General features: G+C 48.8%; 1 protein-coding gene across 1 annotated transcript; it reads left to right on the plus strand.

Annotated features, from left to right (window-relative positions):
• Window positions 1-5,289: 5,289 nt before the first annotated feature.
• Window positions 5,290-15,859, plus strand: LOC311326161 (leucine-rich repeat-containing protein 24-like; the record flags this gene model as incomplete). The annotated part of the gene is made up of 4 exons (XM_084459013.1): window positions 5,290-5,439; window positions 5,876-6,154; window positions 6,935-7,103; window positions 14,673-15,859. 4 exons carry the CDS (start codon window positions 5,290-5,292, stop codon window positions 15,857-15,859), a joined length of 1,785 nt encoding a protein of 594 aa, XP_084315139.1.
• Between the last annotated feature and the right edge of the window lie 439 nt (window positions 15,860-16,298).

A 16,298-nucleotide genomic window follows, 5' to 3' on the forward strand; every position in this document is an offset into this window, starting at 1 on the left:
CTCTGTTGGCTTCATTGGTTTTCTCTGTCATCGCTTTTTATATTTGCTGTGTTTCTCACCGATGCTACTCTCCATACTCTGGCATGACTCGCTTGACTGAATGCTCTCCAACTAATCTCCCTCCCTGGCAAGGAACTCGGTGACTTGTTAAACAGAGAACTGTGGCGTGCTCAGCATCTGAACTGGAACCATTCCATACTAGAACAGTTCTGTGTGTGTGTGTGTGCGTGTGTGTGTGTGTGTGTGTGTGTGTGTGTGTGTGTGTGCGACAGCATTTCTGGAAAGAGCCACCGGTGGTAATTGTGTCATACGTGATGACGTGTCTTGTTGATTCTACGCCGTCTTTATTATTAAGTGTTAATGCCAAACACAACAGTAATGGCCTCCGGAGGGGCGCATTTCTCCCATCCAAGCTGTCTTCCTCCAGGGGCAGCCAGGAGCAGTGGGCAGCCTCGTCAGTCAGTGGCGCCCGGGGACCAAGTCCAATTCCTCAGTCCAGGTCCTGGTCAGGGACCGGTCTGAAGAGCATCTGTTCTTCTGCATGTTTTTTGTATTGGGTTCTTGGGAGGAAACCCTTGGGAACACGGGGAGAACATGCAAACTCCACACAGAAAGTCCCGGAGACCTTCTTGCTGTGAGGTGACAGTAGGTACTGCGTCACCGTGCCGCATGTGAGCGATTTTGGGGTTCAGTGTCTTGCTCAAGGACACTTCGGTATACTTCCGATCCCCAGCCAACCGCTCTATCTCCAAAGCCGCCCCATCTCTCTGTTCCAAAGACGGGCTGGACCTTCAGTACAGCAGACCAACCTCCCCAATGATACCTTATGTCCAGATGCTCTAAGATGTACGAGATCATGGTGGGATCTCTAGGTAGTAGTGTAGCCTTCAGCTAAGATTCAGCAACCATGAAAAATATATCTCTAGTGCCATCTACTGGACTTATCATGGTTGATGGTGACATGCTTTCCAATGCCAACAGTGGTGTAATTTCCCATGTGGCCAGCAGAGGTCACCACTAGATTGTGGCATTACTGTAAGTCATTACCCTAGTGTACTTGTCCACTCCCCTACTACATGCATTGTACACATTACATTACAATCATTTAGCAGATGCTTTTATGCAAAGTTAACTTACAATAATTGCATCTAACGTAGGAAAAGTCACTGTACTACTACTACTACTTAACAGAACTCACAAGTACATCTCCTTTCTAAAACAAGTGACGTAAAGCATAATCTAGTGCTGAAAGCAAAGTGCAAGATTAGCAAACAAAAAATAGGCTATAATAGGTGCTTAAGAGGGATTGTGCCACTTTGTGATTGTATTTCACACTCTCCTGTCTTTTGACGTCTATCTTATATATCTATCTTGTTATCGTGCACTATTGTCATGCATCAACAGACCAAAGCAAATTCCTCATGTAAATCATGGCCAAATCTGATAAGATAGGTGTTAGAGCTCATACTTTGACTCACCATTTGATTTTAGAGACTAAACTAGTTCACACTTCAGGTAAAGGGATAAATGAATGGCACACAGGCCTACTTACTTTATTCTTCCATTGAATAATATTGTATAGTGAGCCCTGTGTTAAACAAATGGAGGCCAAATATTTGTTTAAACCTTACTCTGTCATGACTTATTTGCATGGATTGTTTGATTTGCATAAGCTGCGTGTGTGTGTGTGCGTGCGTGTGTGTGTGCGTGCGTGCGTGCGTGCGTGTGTCTGGGAAAGAGGGAGAGAAAGATAAATAGATGGCAACATAAAAGTATTTAATCAGGAAAGACCTTGAAGAAGCACTGCAGACAAAGCCGTCTGTAACAATGCCGAGACGGTGGGAACATTTGACAGAGTGAGGGATGGGGGAGAAGGGCGGGGCTAGAGACGGAGGAACTTGGATAAATTGGATGACAGGCTGCGCGCGCAAGCTAGGAGGGTGAAAAGATAAGGATGAGATTGAAACCAAAAAAATGGCCTGATTCAAGAATATTATTTTTGGCATATATACGCCGCGCTGTCAGATTGAAGAGTATATATGGAGAAGGGACGCTGATCGTGGATTATATTATATTTCGTTTTTATTGTAGGCCCTAGATGTAGCATATGGGCAGTGGAGCCCACCACGTCTGATTCATATTGTAGGCTGCGGTTCAGTCAGTCAGAATCTGATGAAAACCACAAAACAGGCTATGCATCAGTGATGCGATTACGCACAGACCATTGTCGACATTTACGCGTCTGGGATTGAAGCGCATCTCTTCCTCCTCCGCGGTAAGGACTGGTTTATATTTCAGAATAATAGTGATAAAAACATGGCCCGTTATATTCACGATTCTCACCATGTATCAGATGTAGATTCATGATGCGTAGCGACCAAATGGTGCTTGGCTGTGATAATAAAATATTAATATAATAGCATTGTTGTTGGTGATGTTGCTTTTCTAAGAGCGGTGTGGACCATAACCATTTCTACTAGGCCGACAGACAATAATATAAAGTAAAATCTGTACTATACCTTGCTAATGGTCAATTTTAACCCACTTGGAGTTTAGTTATGGCGTGATATGGTGATATATCTGTATCATGACCACATAGGTGTCAAAAGAGACAGAATGTGCTATTAGAATGTCATGCTAGAACACATGGTGGTTCCTTATTGATATACTACAGGCGTTAACATCGAGCCAGTGGATCCACACTTAGCATTCCATGCATCCCTCCCACCTCGCTGGAGCGGAGAGATGAGAATCTTCTAACTCCCGGTTGCAAGACTGAGAGGGGAAGGATTCAAAATGTGGACTATAGTCTTCTTAGTAAAGCTGCCCAGCTCTGTGGTCCAGCCTGTCTCTCTCTCCCCAGGTCCACTGTGGCTCAGCCTGTCTCTCTCTCTCTCCCCAGGTGTGGCTCAGCCTGTCTCTCTCTCTCTCCCCAGGTGTGGCTCAGCCTGTCTCTCTCTCTCTCCCCAGGTGTGGCTCAGCCTGTCTCTCTCTCTCTCCCCAGGTGTGGCTCAGCCTGTCTCTCTCTCTCTCCCCAGGTGTGGCTCAGCCTGTCTCTCTCTCTCTCCCCAGGTGTGGCTCAGCCTGTCTCTCTCTCTCTCCCCAGGTGTGGCTCAGCCTGTCTCTCTCTCTCCCCAGGTGCACTGTGGCTCAGCCTTTCTCTCTCTCCCCAGGTGCGATGGCTCAGCCTGTCTCTCTCTCCCCAGGTCCTCTGTGGCTCAGCCTGTCTCTCTCTCCAAAGGTCCACTGTGGCTCAGCCTGTCTCTCTCTCCCCATCCTCTGTGGCTCAGCCTGTCTCTCTCTCCCCATCCTCTGTGGCTCAGCCTGTCTCTCTCTCCCCATCCTCTGTGGCTCAGCCTGTCTCTCTCTCCCCAGGTCCTCTGTGGCTCAGCCTGTCTCTCTCTCTCTCCCCATCCTCTGTGGCTCAGCCTGTCTCTCTCTGTGGCTCAGCCTGTCTCTCTCTCCCCATCCTCTGTGGCTCAGCCTGTCTCTCTCTGTGGCTCAGCCTGTCTCTCTCTGTGGCTCAGCCTGTCTCTCTCTCCCCAGGTGCGATGGCTCAGCCTGTCTCTCTGTCCCCAGGTGCGATGGCTCAGCCTGTCTCTCTCTCCCCAGGTGATCTGTGGCTCAGCCTGTCTCTCTCTCCCCAGGTTATCTGTGGCTCAGCCTGTCTCTCTCTCCCCAGGTGCGATGGCTCAGCCTGTCTCTCTCCCCCCAGGTGCGATGGCTCAGCCTGTCTCTCTCCCCCCAGGTGCGATGGCTCAGCCTGTCTCTCTCTCCCCAGGTCGTCTGTGGCTCAGCCTGTCTCTCTCTCCCCAGGTCCTCTGTGGCTCAGCCTGTCTCTCTCTCCAAAGGTCCACTGTGGCTCAGCCTGTCTCTCTCTCCCCATCCTCTGTGGCTCAGCCTGTCTCTCTCTCCCCAGGTCCACTGTGGCTCAGCCTGTCTCTCTCTCCCCAGGTCCTCTGTGGCTCAGCCTGTCTCTCTCTCTCTCCCCATCCTCTGTGGCTCAGCCTGTCTCTCTCTGTGGCTCAGCCTGTCTCTCTCTGTGGCTCAGCCTGTCTCTCTCTCCCCAGGTGCACTGTGGCTCAGCCTGTCTCTCTCCCCCCAGGTGTGGCTCAGCCTGTCTCTCTCTCCCCAGGTGCACTGTGGCTCAGCCTGTCTCTCTCCCCCCAGGTGTGGCTCAGCCTGTCTCTCTCCCCAGGTTATCTGTGGCTCAGCCTGTCTCTCTCCCCAGGTTATCTGTGGCTCAGCCTGTCTCTCTCCCCAGGTTATCTGTGGCTCAGCCTGTCTCTCTCTCCTCAGGTCCACTGTGGCTCAGCCTGTCTCTCTCTCCCCAGGTGCGATGGCTCAGCCTGTCTCTCTCTCCCCAGGTGCGATGGCTCAGCCTGTCTCTCTCTCCCCAGGTGCGATGGCGCTGGTCTCGTCTCTCCTGGTTCTGTCCGTGCTCAGCCTGTCTCTCTCTGTGGCTCAGCCTGTCTCTCTCTCCCCAGGTGCACTGTGGCTCAGCCTGTCTCTCTCTCCCCATCCTCTGTGGCTCAGCCTGTCTCTCTGTGGCTCAGCCTGTCTCTCTCTCCCCAGGTGCGATGGCTCAGCCTGTCTCTCTCTGTGGCTCAGCCTGTCTCTCTCTCCCCAGGTGCGATGGCGCTGGTCTCGTCTCTCCTGGTTCTGTCCGTGCTCAGCCTGTCTCTCTCCCCAGGTCCACTGTGGCTCAGCCTGTCTCTCTCTCTCTCCCCATCCTCTGTGGCTCAGCCTGTCTCTCTCTGTGGCTCAGCCTGTCTCTCTCTGTGGCTCAGCCTGTCTCTCTCTCCCCAGGTCCACTGTGGCTCAGCCTGTCTCTCTCTGTGGCTCAGCCTGTCTCTCTGTCCCCAGGTGCGATGGCTCAGCCTGTCTCTCTCTGTGGCTCAGCCTGTCTCTCTCTCCCCAGGTGCGATGGCTCAGCCTGTCTCTCTCTCCCCAGGTGCGATGGCTCAGCCTGTCTCTCTCTCCCCAGGTGCGATGGCTCAGCCTGTCTCTCTCTCCCCAGGTGCGATGGCTCAGCCTGTCTCTCTCTCCCCAGGTGCGATGGCTCAGCCTGTCTCTCTCTCCCCAGGTGCGATGGCTCAGCCTGTCTCTCTCTCCCCAGGTGCGATGGCTCAGCCTGTCTCTCTGTCCCCAGGTGCGATGGCTCAGCCTGTCTCTCTGTCCCCAGGTGCGATGGCTCAGCCTGTCTCTCTCTCCCCAGGTGCGATGGCTCAGCCTGTCTCTCTCCCCCCAGGTGCGATGGCTCAGCTTGTCTCTCTGTCCCCAGGTGCGATGGCGCTGGTCCCGTCTCTGCTGGTTCTGTCCGTGCTCAGCCTGCCGTCTGTGGGCTGCCCACAAGGCTGCCGCTGCTACAGCCTCACGGTGGAGTGTGGCTCCATGGAGCTCCGGGACATCCCCACACACGTACTACCCTCCACACAGGTGGGTAACGCACACACACACACACACACACACACACACACACACACACACACAGAAAATGGACAAAGGCACGCACATCCAAAATGTTTCAAACTGGGTGCTAGACAGAAAAACAAACTGATCAGGAAAAATGTCTGCACACCAGAAATATGCTCCCAGGAATATTTAATTGACACCGAGGTGACGTTTCGGGCTACAAGAAGGGCTTGTAGCCCGAAACGTCACACACACACACACACTAAACGCACACACGCACATCCACCAAACGACTACACACATATACACATACAAACCAAACGACCACACACACACACTGTCACGCAGGCGAAACCTACAGCCGGCTTCCCTCTAGGGATCTTAGTTAGTGAGTACTGAAACACTTCCTGGTTTTAAACATCTCTTCTCCTGTCGCCCCCCTGCTGTGCTCCGTATATAGACCATCTTCCTGCAGGACAACGCCATAGGTCAGATCCGAGCCCAGGACCTGTCCACTCTGGGCCGCCTGCACTACCTGTACCTGCAGAACAACAGCATCTCCGCCCTGGAACCCGGGGCTTTCCGGAACCAGAACCTGCTGCTGGAGCTGGCGCTCAACGGGAACCGCATCCACCTGCTCACCGCCGACATGTTCCGAGGGCTGGAGCACCTCCGCATCCTCTACCTGGCAGGAAATGACATCACGCGCCTGCACGACTACACCTTCCGGGGGTTACAGGTACGAGACACCACCCGGAAGCTTCCGGAACCAATGCTGCGTCCGGGGGGGTTTACATTACATTATATTACATTACAGTCATTTAGCAGACGCTTTTATCCAAAGCGACTAACAATAATTGCATTTAACGTAGGAAGAGCCAATGTACTACTACTTGCCAGAACTCACAAGTGTATCTTCTTTCTAAAACAAGTGACTAAGAGCATAATCTAGTGCTGAAGGCAAAGTGCAAGAATAGCAATCTAAAGTACAGTGCAATATAATATAATACAATAAAATACAATAAGTTCACGTTTACAAACGTGAACCAGCATCTCAATCGACAGCTGTTCATTAGGGTATTAAAATGTTATTAGCATGCTAATAACATGAATAACAGACATGCTGTACAGTGTACACAGCGAAGGAGCCGCGGAAAGATAAACCGTTAAGGGAATTGAAACGCTCGGTCTCTGAGAACAGGCGCCGTCTCTGCCGCCTCGTCTCTCCATCTGCAGGGCTAACGTTAGCTAACCTCTCCCTAATATCCATACGCTGCATATTCATAACAGCAGGAGCTCCTCTGTCTCCCTTCTCTCTCCCTGTCCCCCCCCCCCTCCGGTCTCTCTCCCTGTCCCCCCCCCCCGGTCTCTCTCCCTGTCCCCCCCCCCCCGGTCTCTCTCCCTGTCCCCCCCCCCCCGTCTCTCTCCCTGTCCCCCCCCCCCCCCCCCTCCTGTCTCTCTCCCTGCCCCCCCCCCCCTCCTGTCTCTCTCCCTGTCCCCCCCCCCCCCCCCCCGGCAGCGTCTGCAGGAGCTGCACCTGCAGCAGAACAGCGTGGAGCTGCTGGGTGACCAGGCGCTGGTGGGCCTGACCTCCCTGGCCCTGCTGGACCTGAGCAGGAACAACCTCCACACCATGGGCCCCGCCTCCCTCCGGCCCCTGCTCAGCCTGCAGGTCCTCCGCCTCACAGGTCAGTGTGTGTGTGTGTTGTGAAGGATTTTTATCCTTAGTTTAGTTAGATTGTCAAAGAACACGCTGAGTGGTCGATCAAGCTGGTTTTAAACAAAGCCAATAGTTTATTCTATGTTACGATTCTGCAGAGTCGGACCCTCGCACAGGAAGTGAATCCAGGCAAGAGTGAGTTCACGGGAGGACGGGGTCTTAGTTTATACAGTGAAAGAGGAAGTGACAGTTTCAGGGGGAAGACAGGGAAGTGATGTCACACAGGGAGGGATTTGTAGTTCTAACAGACTGATCTATGAGAACGAACTACAAAGTTTAGAATAACAGTCAAGGGGGAAAACAGAACACTTTGTTGAGACTTGAAATTCATTCACAATTCCCCACTTTGTGGATTAAATATCCACAACTATAATAGAAATGAAAGAATCAACAATGTGGAATCAAATTATAAAATAGGCCTATCATAAAAATAATCCAACATCTTTGGCAAAAATCCTATTCTACACATATGGAAAGGAAGTAATCTATTTCTCCACTAGGTGGAGCATAATAAAGATTAACAAACTCAAAGTTATTTAACACACTAAGATCATTTTCTTCCCATATGCAATCACGTACCAAAACTCCTCACCTTAATTTGGCATAAGCAAGGTAAAAAGATAACATGATTATTAATCTAAGACATCATATATTCATGACTGAGTGGGAAAAAAAACTCTTTGTTTTAGAGGAAAACCCTTAAATTCAAATTAGAACCAACAGATTATGTATCAAAATATTCCAAATAGTCAATGTCAATGGCACAGACATCATTAAGATCTTGAATTGAATTAATAGTAAATTTAACTTTTTCTATCATTATTTAGGCAGCATAGGCATATCTGGAACAGCATTTAAACATACACTTAAGAATATTTAAAAAAAATAATAACGATGAAGAACATACATACAACTGAAAACACACATATTTGAGAATATCCAGGACTTGCAAAAGCATTCCATTTAGGAACATTATCTAAGATCTGAATACCTTTATCGTTTGCTTCATAGAATTCAATGTAGCATTTGGATCTGAACTAACCGAACAGCAGATATAGCCAGTATTATCTCTAAGGGAAGTCTATTTTGTAGCACAATCTTTTTCATGTGATTTACTTCTTTAGCTAAGGCTGAAATTACTTGGTATTGTGCGATCATGTGTCATGCGTTCATGAGAGAAATAATATACTGAAACTAAATTGAAAATTCGAGACAGCTCTATGGTGTCTAGTTTGATTGCTGATGAATTCCCTGCATTTGAGTGTGATCAATCTTCTTAATCCTGGAAATTACATGAGCAAGATAACCATATGATCCATAATAATCCATGACACTGTTGCAATTTAAAGTTGAATACGCTATTTCCCTATAGCTCAAAAATACGCCAATTGGAATGGCTCTCTGAACCTTAATTTCACATCTCATAAATATGCTTAAAACATTAATTTGTCCTAATCTATGTGTTGTATCTGAAAATATTAATACATGCTGTGATATATTGAAGAGGTCACTTCAAATTGTTTAACTCGCTTTTCAAGTTCAGCCCTGTGGATGCAATTCTGTTAGGCTTCATTTTAATACTTGGTTGATGTAGTTAGGTGCATAGCAGTTAAACACAGTTAAACACAGTCCCCTGAGAATAGTCTGGAACAGATCTACAAAGATCAACTTTATAATTATGAATTTTCAATACTTCTATACCCACTCTAAACCAAACTCCAGTCACAGTTTCAACAGTATAACCTGGAAATCTCTGTTGCTTTCAAATCTTATATATGCAGAATGTAGTATTTTCCATTCATCTTCGTCTACCGTATAGTCCCAACAGTCAAGTGGAGTGCAACATTCAAATAGGACAAACGCTTGTCCACGTTGCCATAACGATCCTGGGAAGGAGGTGACAGGCAAGGTCACTTCTTTCAATAGCTCCTCCTCAGAGGAAGCCACAGTGTGGTGGCCCATGATTGTGTTTTGCTGGAGTGGTGGTCAGAGTTGTCCTCCTGACAGCAATGAGGAAAAGTAGTGCGTTATTCTTTGTCTGATTTCTCATCTGAGGAGACCAGAGAGTGAGCTTTCGCCCTGGTGGTGACACAGGATATTGCATCTTGGTTGTTGAATCCTCGGGCCGGGTGCCTCGTCCTGGTTTGGAACCAGCCTGCAGTGGCTGGCGTGTACCCACAAAGTCCTCTCTGCTACGTCTGGGTTAGCAGCAGGAACTGGTACGGGCCCAGCCAACGGGCACTCTGGTTTCAGGTCTCTGCTCACAACCCATTGGCCTGGTTGGAAATGATGCAGGTCGGCTCTCTCAGGTCGGCAGAGACCTGTGAATCCACAGATGAGAGACAGCATAGACAAAACAGGATATCACCGCAGCTTTTAGCAGCGGAGTTAGCAGCCATACTACCTATGGACACAGGATCAGAGGTTTCAATAGGAGCTTGGCCTTTGCCACCATCTTAAAATATTACACATTAAGTTTCTTCTTCAGCTCTGCATCTTGTTCTTTCAACTACTTTCTAATTGCCTTCAACTACAACCTCCTCACTACCTTCAATTCAACTTCCTCACTACCTTCAATCCAACTTCTTCATTACCTTCTTCACTACTACTACTAGTCTGTTTTATTAGCAACGACCAGTTAACTTGATAACATCCTTTACTCCCCCTCTTTTTTGAAACATGATCTGGTCAGTGTGCTAATTTGAAAACATAATGAAAGCATGGAAGATGCAGTATAGGTTATGCTAACTATGAAATGAGCATTCATTCAAAATCAGAGCGAGAGAGGAGAATATCAGAGAGGTTTGAGCGTGGCTTAATTGATCTCGTTCAATATGTTGAGTCATGTCTCTCTGCCTTCTGGAGGAGGAAGCAGAGTTAAGAACAGTGCATCTTTGAAATGTACGGTCAACAGTTCATTCTTATTAAAGCAGCAGCCACGCTGTGTGTAGGTGCGATGTAAAAGATGAATAGACGCAACAGAAGGACATGGACAAAACAGCGTGCGCAGTGCTACTAGGTCTAAAACAGCACCAGTGGTAGCTGCCACTGATTTCAAGTAGGACCCAAGTCCTTTTAACAGAGTCAAGTCTTAAACAGGGTGTAGTCATTGTTAGAGCCAGTCGGGCTCGTCAGTACATGTAATCTTGTCAAGTGGAGCTAGCTTTTGTCTAATGAGGGTTATGTCTGCAAAATCAGGGATAGGCTCTGCAGCAGCCTACAGTCCCAAGCAGTGCATTTCTGTTTATTTATCATTATTACATGACCAAGGTAATTAACCTGCTCACGCATCAATTAGATTTAGTTCTTAGAAATTCTATGGCCATTTCCTAAAATAAAACAACATATTCGTATCATCAAACCATGAGTCCTTGTTTCTAACAAGAAATTGTTATTCAAAATAATCATTTAAAAAGGGGAGCGCCAACACATTATGTAAAACAACGCTCTAAGGGTAAAAGCAAAAATTCCCTTAAATCAGGGTGAACAAATGGAAAAAATGCATTATCCAAACCAAAATAACATTAAATGAATAGCTGTATACGCGGTTCTCTAAGCCTGAACAAATATAATTATCCAAACCGTTCTCAAAAGAACACTAGGGGTGTTATAAGTTGAGCTCAATTTCAAATAACCACATTTCTGCGTTTGAGGACAGAGAGTTATGAGCACGCTTAGGACGTGATGGTTCCTTGGGTCTGACAACCGCTTGGTTACTATTCTTAAATTTAGCCTAGATCATATCTATCTCTTACCCACAGTCAGTTGGGCAACGTGGGGGTGAGGCGTTTGACCAGCGTCCCCACGAACCAAGGTGTCAGCCCATCTAAATGGGAAGTCGGTTACCCCGGTTGTATCCAATTCTTGGAGCAGCCTCCATCTCTCGTCCCATGCCTGGGTCTACTCTGTAAACAAACTTCAGAAATAATACGTGACACATTTGTTGTACCATGCAGCTGTCACTGTGGGCCATCAGACGCACAGACAGAGCTGCATGGGCAGTTTACATACAATAAAAGACAGACAAAATAAAAGACAGACAAAATGAAAGACAGACAAAATAAAAGACATTTCAATTTCTCACCACTCTTGTGGGTAACACCAGGTCTTAGAAATTATGCGCCGGAGGCACATAAACATAACAAAATAAATCATAGAACGCAGTTTTGATAAATTGGAGTGATGTCTTTTCTTTTTTTTTTTCAAGAATATGTATCTGAGCATATTAAGTTAACATGACAATACAGTGAATTGAGTTTGAAGTTAGCATCATCTAACACAACTTTAAGTGGCAGTCATTTCGAATTATTAAAATACTTGCGGTTCCAACCGGTTTGGCATTTATCCGGTAGTCCAGGAACGTCAATTCTCTGTAAAACTCTAAACCAATGAATGTGCATCTGAAATCAGTAAAACATGAAATCTTAAACAAAACAAAATTCTCAAAATTGGGTTGTACTAAGATATTGGCAAATATGAATGTTTTTTGTTTTTTTTCTTACCTTTACCCTTTCCTCCCCCCCCGTGTCACGTACAGCCTCACTCTCCCTAGACTTTCCCTACTGCACTGTCTACCTGTCCTACATCTAGTCAGGAACCACCTCCCTGTGGAGTATTAACAGAAGACTTTTGAAATTTAGCATATAGTCTACATGTCCTCTGTAAATGTCCTCTGCGGTTGCAGAAATAACAACGCTGATCAGATTTGTAAACCCTGCTGTTTTGTTGTGAATATCTCTGATTATCTCCATAGCCTCCATCTTGTTTTTTCTGTACCCCCATCGGTAGTTGCTTAGTGCGAGCGATGTTGTTGAAATACCTACACTGTGCAGCTCGTAGTCTCACCGAGTCCCGTCTTATCTCAGCTTCACATCGTTCACTTAGCAGACGGATTATTGGCAAGCATAGTTTACCAAACTCATTAACCAGATGTTCAACAGAATCAGCAGAACCTGGACGGTCAACTTGTGAGTTAGAAGCAGAAACAAAGGGATGGGGCAGAGACACTGAAGTGTCAAATAGGTGACATGGGGTCACAGAGACACCAATTGGAGCGTGAGACACAGCAGAAGGGTATGAAACAGGAGAAGCAACCATATGATCAATGGAAGAGGAACCAGAGGGAGGTGTCTCAGAAGAGTAATAACCTAGGGGGGCCGTTATTTCAGACATCCTTGTTTGGGGTAAGGGGGTTCCAAAAATAGTACCAGTTAACGGTAAGGGTGTTATCTGAGATGTAGCAGGCGTAGAGGTGACAGTTGGTTGAACAACAGGAAGGGACGTTTGGACAGGAACAAGGTACATGGCCTGAAACAACAAAACTCTTGTTTGGATAGGAGGTCAGAACAGGAAGGGGGCCTAGCAGATCATCCCTATCTGTCCCTTCACTATTCTCACACACATGCTTTCATGTACTAAAAGTAGCTCCCATTTTAAAAGAAAATATGAGAACAAACAATGTAATAAAAAGTTACAGAAAAAAAACTAAACACGTTCAGTCAACCAAATTACTGCTGTGCTGAGAGATATCTTCTTTTTTTTTTTTTATCCTGTTATATATTTTTTTTCCCAAAATGGCAGACTTCAGAAGCCAAATTGGTTGACCCTCAAGAAGAAGAGAAGAGGGAACAGGAAGTCTCTCTTTTTTTTTTTTTTTTCACACAAGCAGCAAAACAGGAAGTTAACCACGTGTGCACAGAGGGTAGAAGTAACTAACTAACACATGGGTACACAAACCAAAACCCAGCATAAAACCAAAACCCCCAGCATAACCATGGGTTTAACAGTAAAACAGGACCTCAAATCCCAATACAAAAACAGATCTACCTTGGCGTAGACTCAAACATACAATGGACCAATATCTTAAGAAGCCTCAGCTTCACACGAAACACAAAACGCAGCACAAACACACATCCAAGTCTACAAACAAAACGAAACAAATTAAGGATTACGTCGTAGGTACGACTACCTAGCTAACCCCCCCGGGGATTCCAAATAACCTTTCGAAGTGAAACAGCCATCTTCGTGTCGTGCTCCTTCACAACACGAGATACAGAAATAAAAAGAAATAATGAGCCTAAGACAACAAGCTCTCTCGCGCCGCGGCAACCCCCCACAACGCGGATCCCAAAACAATCAAAAGAGCAGGCTTTCCGAAAGTTAAACGTTGTGCAGTACTAACACACTCGTTCTAAAAATGCACGCTTACAAAACCAACCCTGGTATATAGGTCTTTAAGCGAGCATGCGGCTCAAAAACCGACCTTAGCTAACCAGGACACGTGTGCGCGACACCGGCTCGAATAAACACTATTGTCTAAGTTATCACACAGCTGAACAAAGAAAGGACCACTCTAAACTAGGTTCAAACAACGTACCAGAATTCCAGCAAGTTCCAGGCTGATTCGGGTCTCGGGGGAAAAACCGCACCAGGTAGATGTGTCCCCGAGATTGAACTCCCCCGATTTTTATCCTTAGTTTAGTTAGATTGTCAAAGAACACGCTGAGTGGTCGATCAAGCTGGTTTTAAACAAAGCCAATAGTTTATTCTATGTTACAATTCTGCAGAGTCGGACCCTCGCACAGGAAGTGAATCCAGGCAAGAGTGAGTTCACGGGAGGACGGGGTCTTAGTTTATACAGTGAAAGAGGAAGTGACAGTTTCAGGGGGAAGACAGGGAAGTGATGTCACACAGGGAGGGATTTGTAGTTCTAACAGACTGATCTATGAGAACGAACTACAAAGTTTAGAATAACAGTCAAGGGGGAAAACAGAACACTTTGTTGAGACTTGAAATTCATTCACAGTGTGTGTGTGTGTGTGTGTTAGGACTGCACGATTATGACAAAAGATAATAATTGCGATTATTTGCTTCAAAATGGTAATTGCGATTAATAATTGCGATTAATATTTAATATAAAATACCTACCTACCTTCTTTCCTTCCTTCCTTCCAACCTACCTACCTACCTACCTACCTACCTACCTTCTTTCTTTCCAACCTACCTACCTACCTACCTACCTACCTACCTACCTACCTACCTACCTTCTTTCCTTCCAACCTACCTACCTACCTACCTACCTACCCACCCACCTACCTACCTACCTACCTACCTACCTACCTACCTACCTACCTACCTACCTACCTACCCACCTACCTACCTACCTACCTACCCACCTACCTACCTACCTACCTACCTACCCACCTACCTACCTACCTACCTACCTACCTACCTACCTACCTACCCACCTACCTACCTACCCACCTACCTACCTGACTACCTTCTTTCCTTCCTTCCTTCCAACCTACCTACCTACCTACCTACCTACCTACCTTCTTTCCTTCCAACTTACCTACCTACCTACCTACCTACCTACCTACCTGACTACCTTCTTTCCTTCCTTTCTACCTACCTACCTACCTACCTACCTACCTACCTACCCACCTACTTATTAACATATCTCCCGACCTACCTGTCTATATATCTTATCTACTTACCGATCATCCTACCCACACCCCTATCTGCTCGCCCCCCCCAGACAACCCGTGGCGCTGTGACTGCGCCCTCCACTGGCTGCGCAGCTGGATAGACGAGGAGGGCCAGCGTCTGCTGAGCTCGGCGGAGCGCCGCCTGGTGTGCACGGAGCCGCCGCGCCTGTCCCACCTCAGCCTGGTGGAGGTGCCGCTGAACAGCCTGGTGTGCATCCCCCCGCTGGTGCAGCTGGAGCCCCGGCGCATGGCGGTCCGTCTGGGGGATAGCCTGCGCGTGTCCTGCCACGCCTCGGGGTACCCCCGTCCCCAGGTCACCTGGAGGAAGGCGTCCCTGGGGAAGCTGCCGCTGGCCCCCCGCGGCCTGGTGCAGGAGCTGGGCGGGGGCGGGGGAGGGGCGGAGCACGCCGCGCCCCCGCCGGGGGAGGAGAGGGTGCGGCTGCAGAAGGGCGGCGGCGAGAGGTTCGATCCGGACACGGGCAGCGGGATGCTGTTCCTCAGCAACGTGACCGTGGCGCACGCCGGGCTGTACGAGTGCGAGGCGTGGAACGCCGGGGGCGTGGCCCGGGTGACCTTCCAGCTCGGCATCAACTCCTCCTCGTCCTCCGCCGCGTCCCCCTGGGCCCCGGTGTCGCCCCACGCCCCCTCGTGGCCCCGCCTCCGCTCGTCGCGCCCGGCGTCGGCGTCGGACGTGAGCCGCGAGCCTCTGTACGCCCTCGGCAGCATGGCGTTCAGCGCCCTGGGCGCCGCCACGCAGACCGCCATCGCCATCGGCATCTCGCTGCTCGCCCTCACCGCGCTCCTGCTGGTCGCCATGATCTACAGCAGGCAGAGGCAGCGCCGGAAGGAGGCGGAGCACAAGGAGGAGAGCGTCCTGTACGTCAACGACTACTCCGACGGGCCCACCACCTTCGCCCAGCTGGAGGAGTACCGCGACGAGAGGGGCCACGAGATGTACGTCCTCAACCGCGCCAGGCCCGTCCTCGCCCCGCCTCCGCCGCCGCCCGCCGCCGTCGTGACCGCCGCGCTGGGCTACGCCCAGTCCGAGCCCCCGACCCCGCCCCCCTGCCCCGCCAAGCTCCAACCCCAGGGGGAGCCCGACATACGGACCATGAGGAGGATGGCGGGGGAGGGCGGCGAGGCAGAGCCCGTCACCACGCCGGAGTCGGAGGGCTTGTTCCTCAACCACACCGGCCTGTTCCTCGACTCGCAGATAGCCTACGAGATCCACTGCTGAACGCTAGAGGGACCCTCCCCCCTGAACTGACCAAAGGTGACCGGTGGGGCCTGTCGGACTCCTAGACCCTGTGCTGTGAAAAGAGTTTGGAACTGCTCCTGTCCCGATCTCGAATAACACAGTGAACCAAACGCTTCCGGGAGAAGTCAGTCACTCACAGTCCTAGTGTTCATACCGGGAGCTCTTCAACCAACAACCCAGCTGTAACTTGTGCTTTAACCTTCCTAGGAGGAGGGGAGAGTCTGTGTGATGTGGATTTAATCCGAGCAGAGGTTGTTCTCTGTCGTCGTTCTTCAACAGTGTATTGTTGAAGGAACCTTAAGAGAGATTCCTGGTTCTATCAGAGAGAGATTATATTGTTGTTTGAAACATCCCGTTTGTTTTTCTTAGAGCCAGTGTTGCTCAACAGGACTGGGCGTCTAAGGATGGGCATCTAAGA

The sequence above is a fragment of the Borostomias antarcticus genome (genome assembly GCF_949987555.1).
Source record: "Borostomias antarcticus genome assembly, chromosome: 26".
Classification (NCBI taxonomy): domain Eukaryota; kingdom Metazoa; phylum Chordata; class Actinopteri; order Stomiiformes; family Stomiidae; genus Borostomias; species Borostomias antarcticus.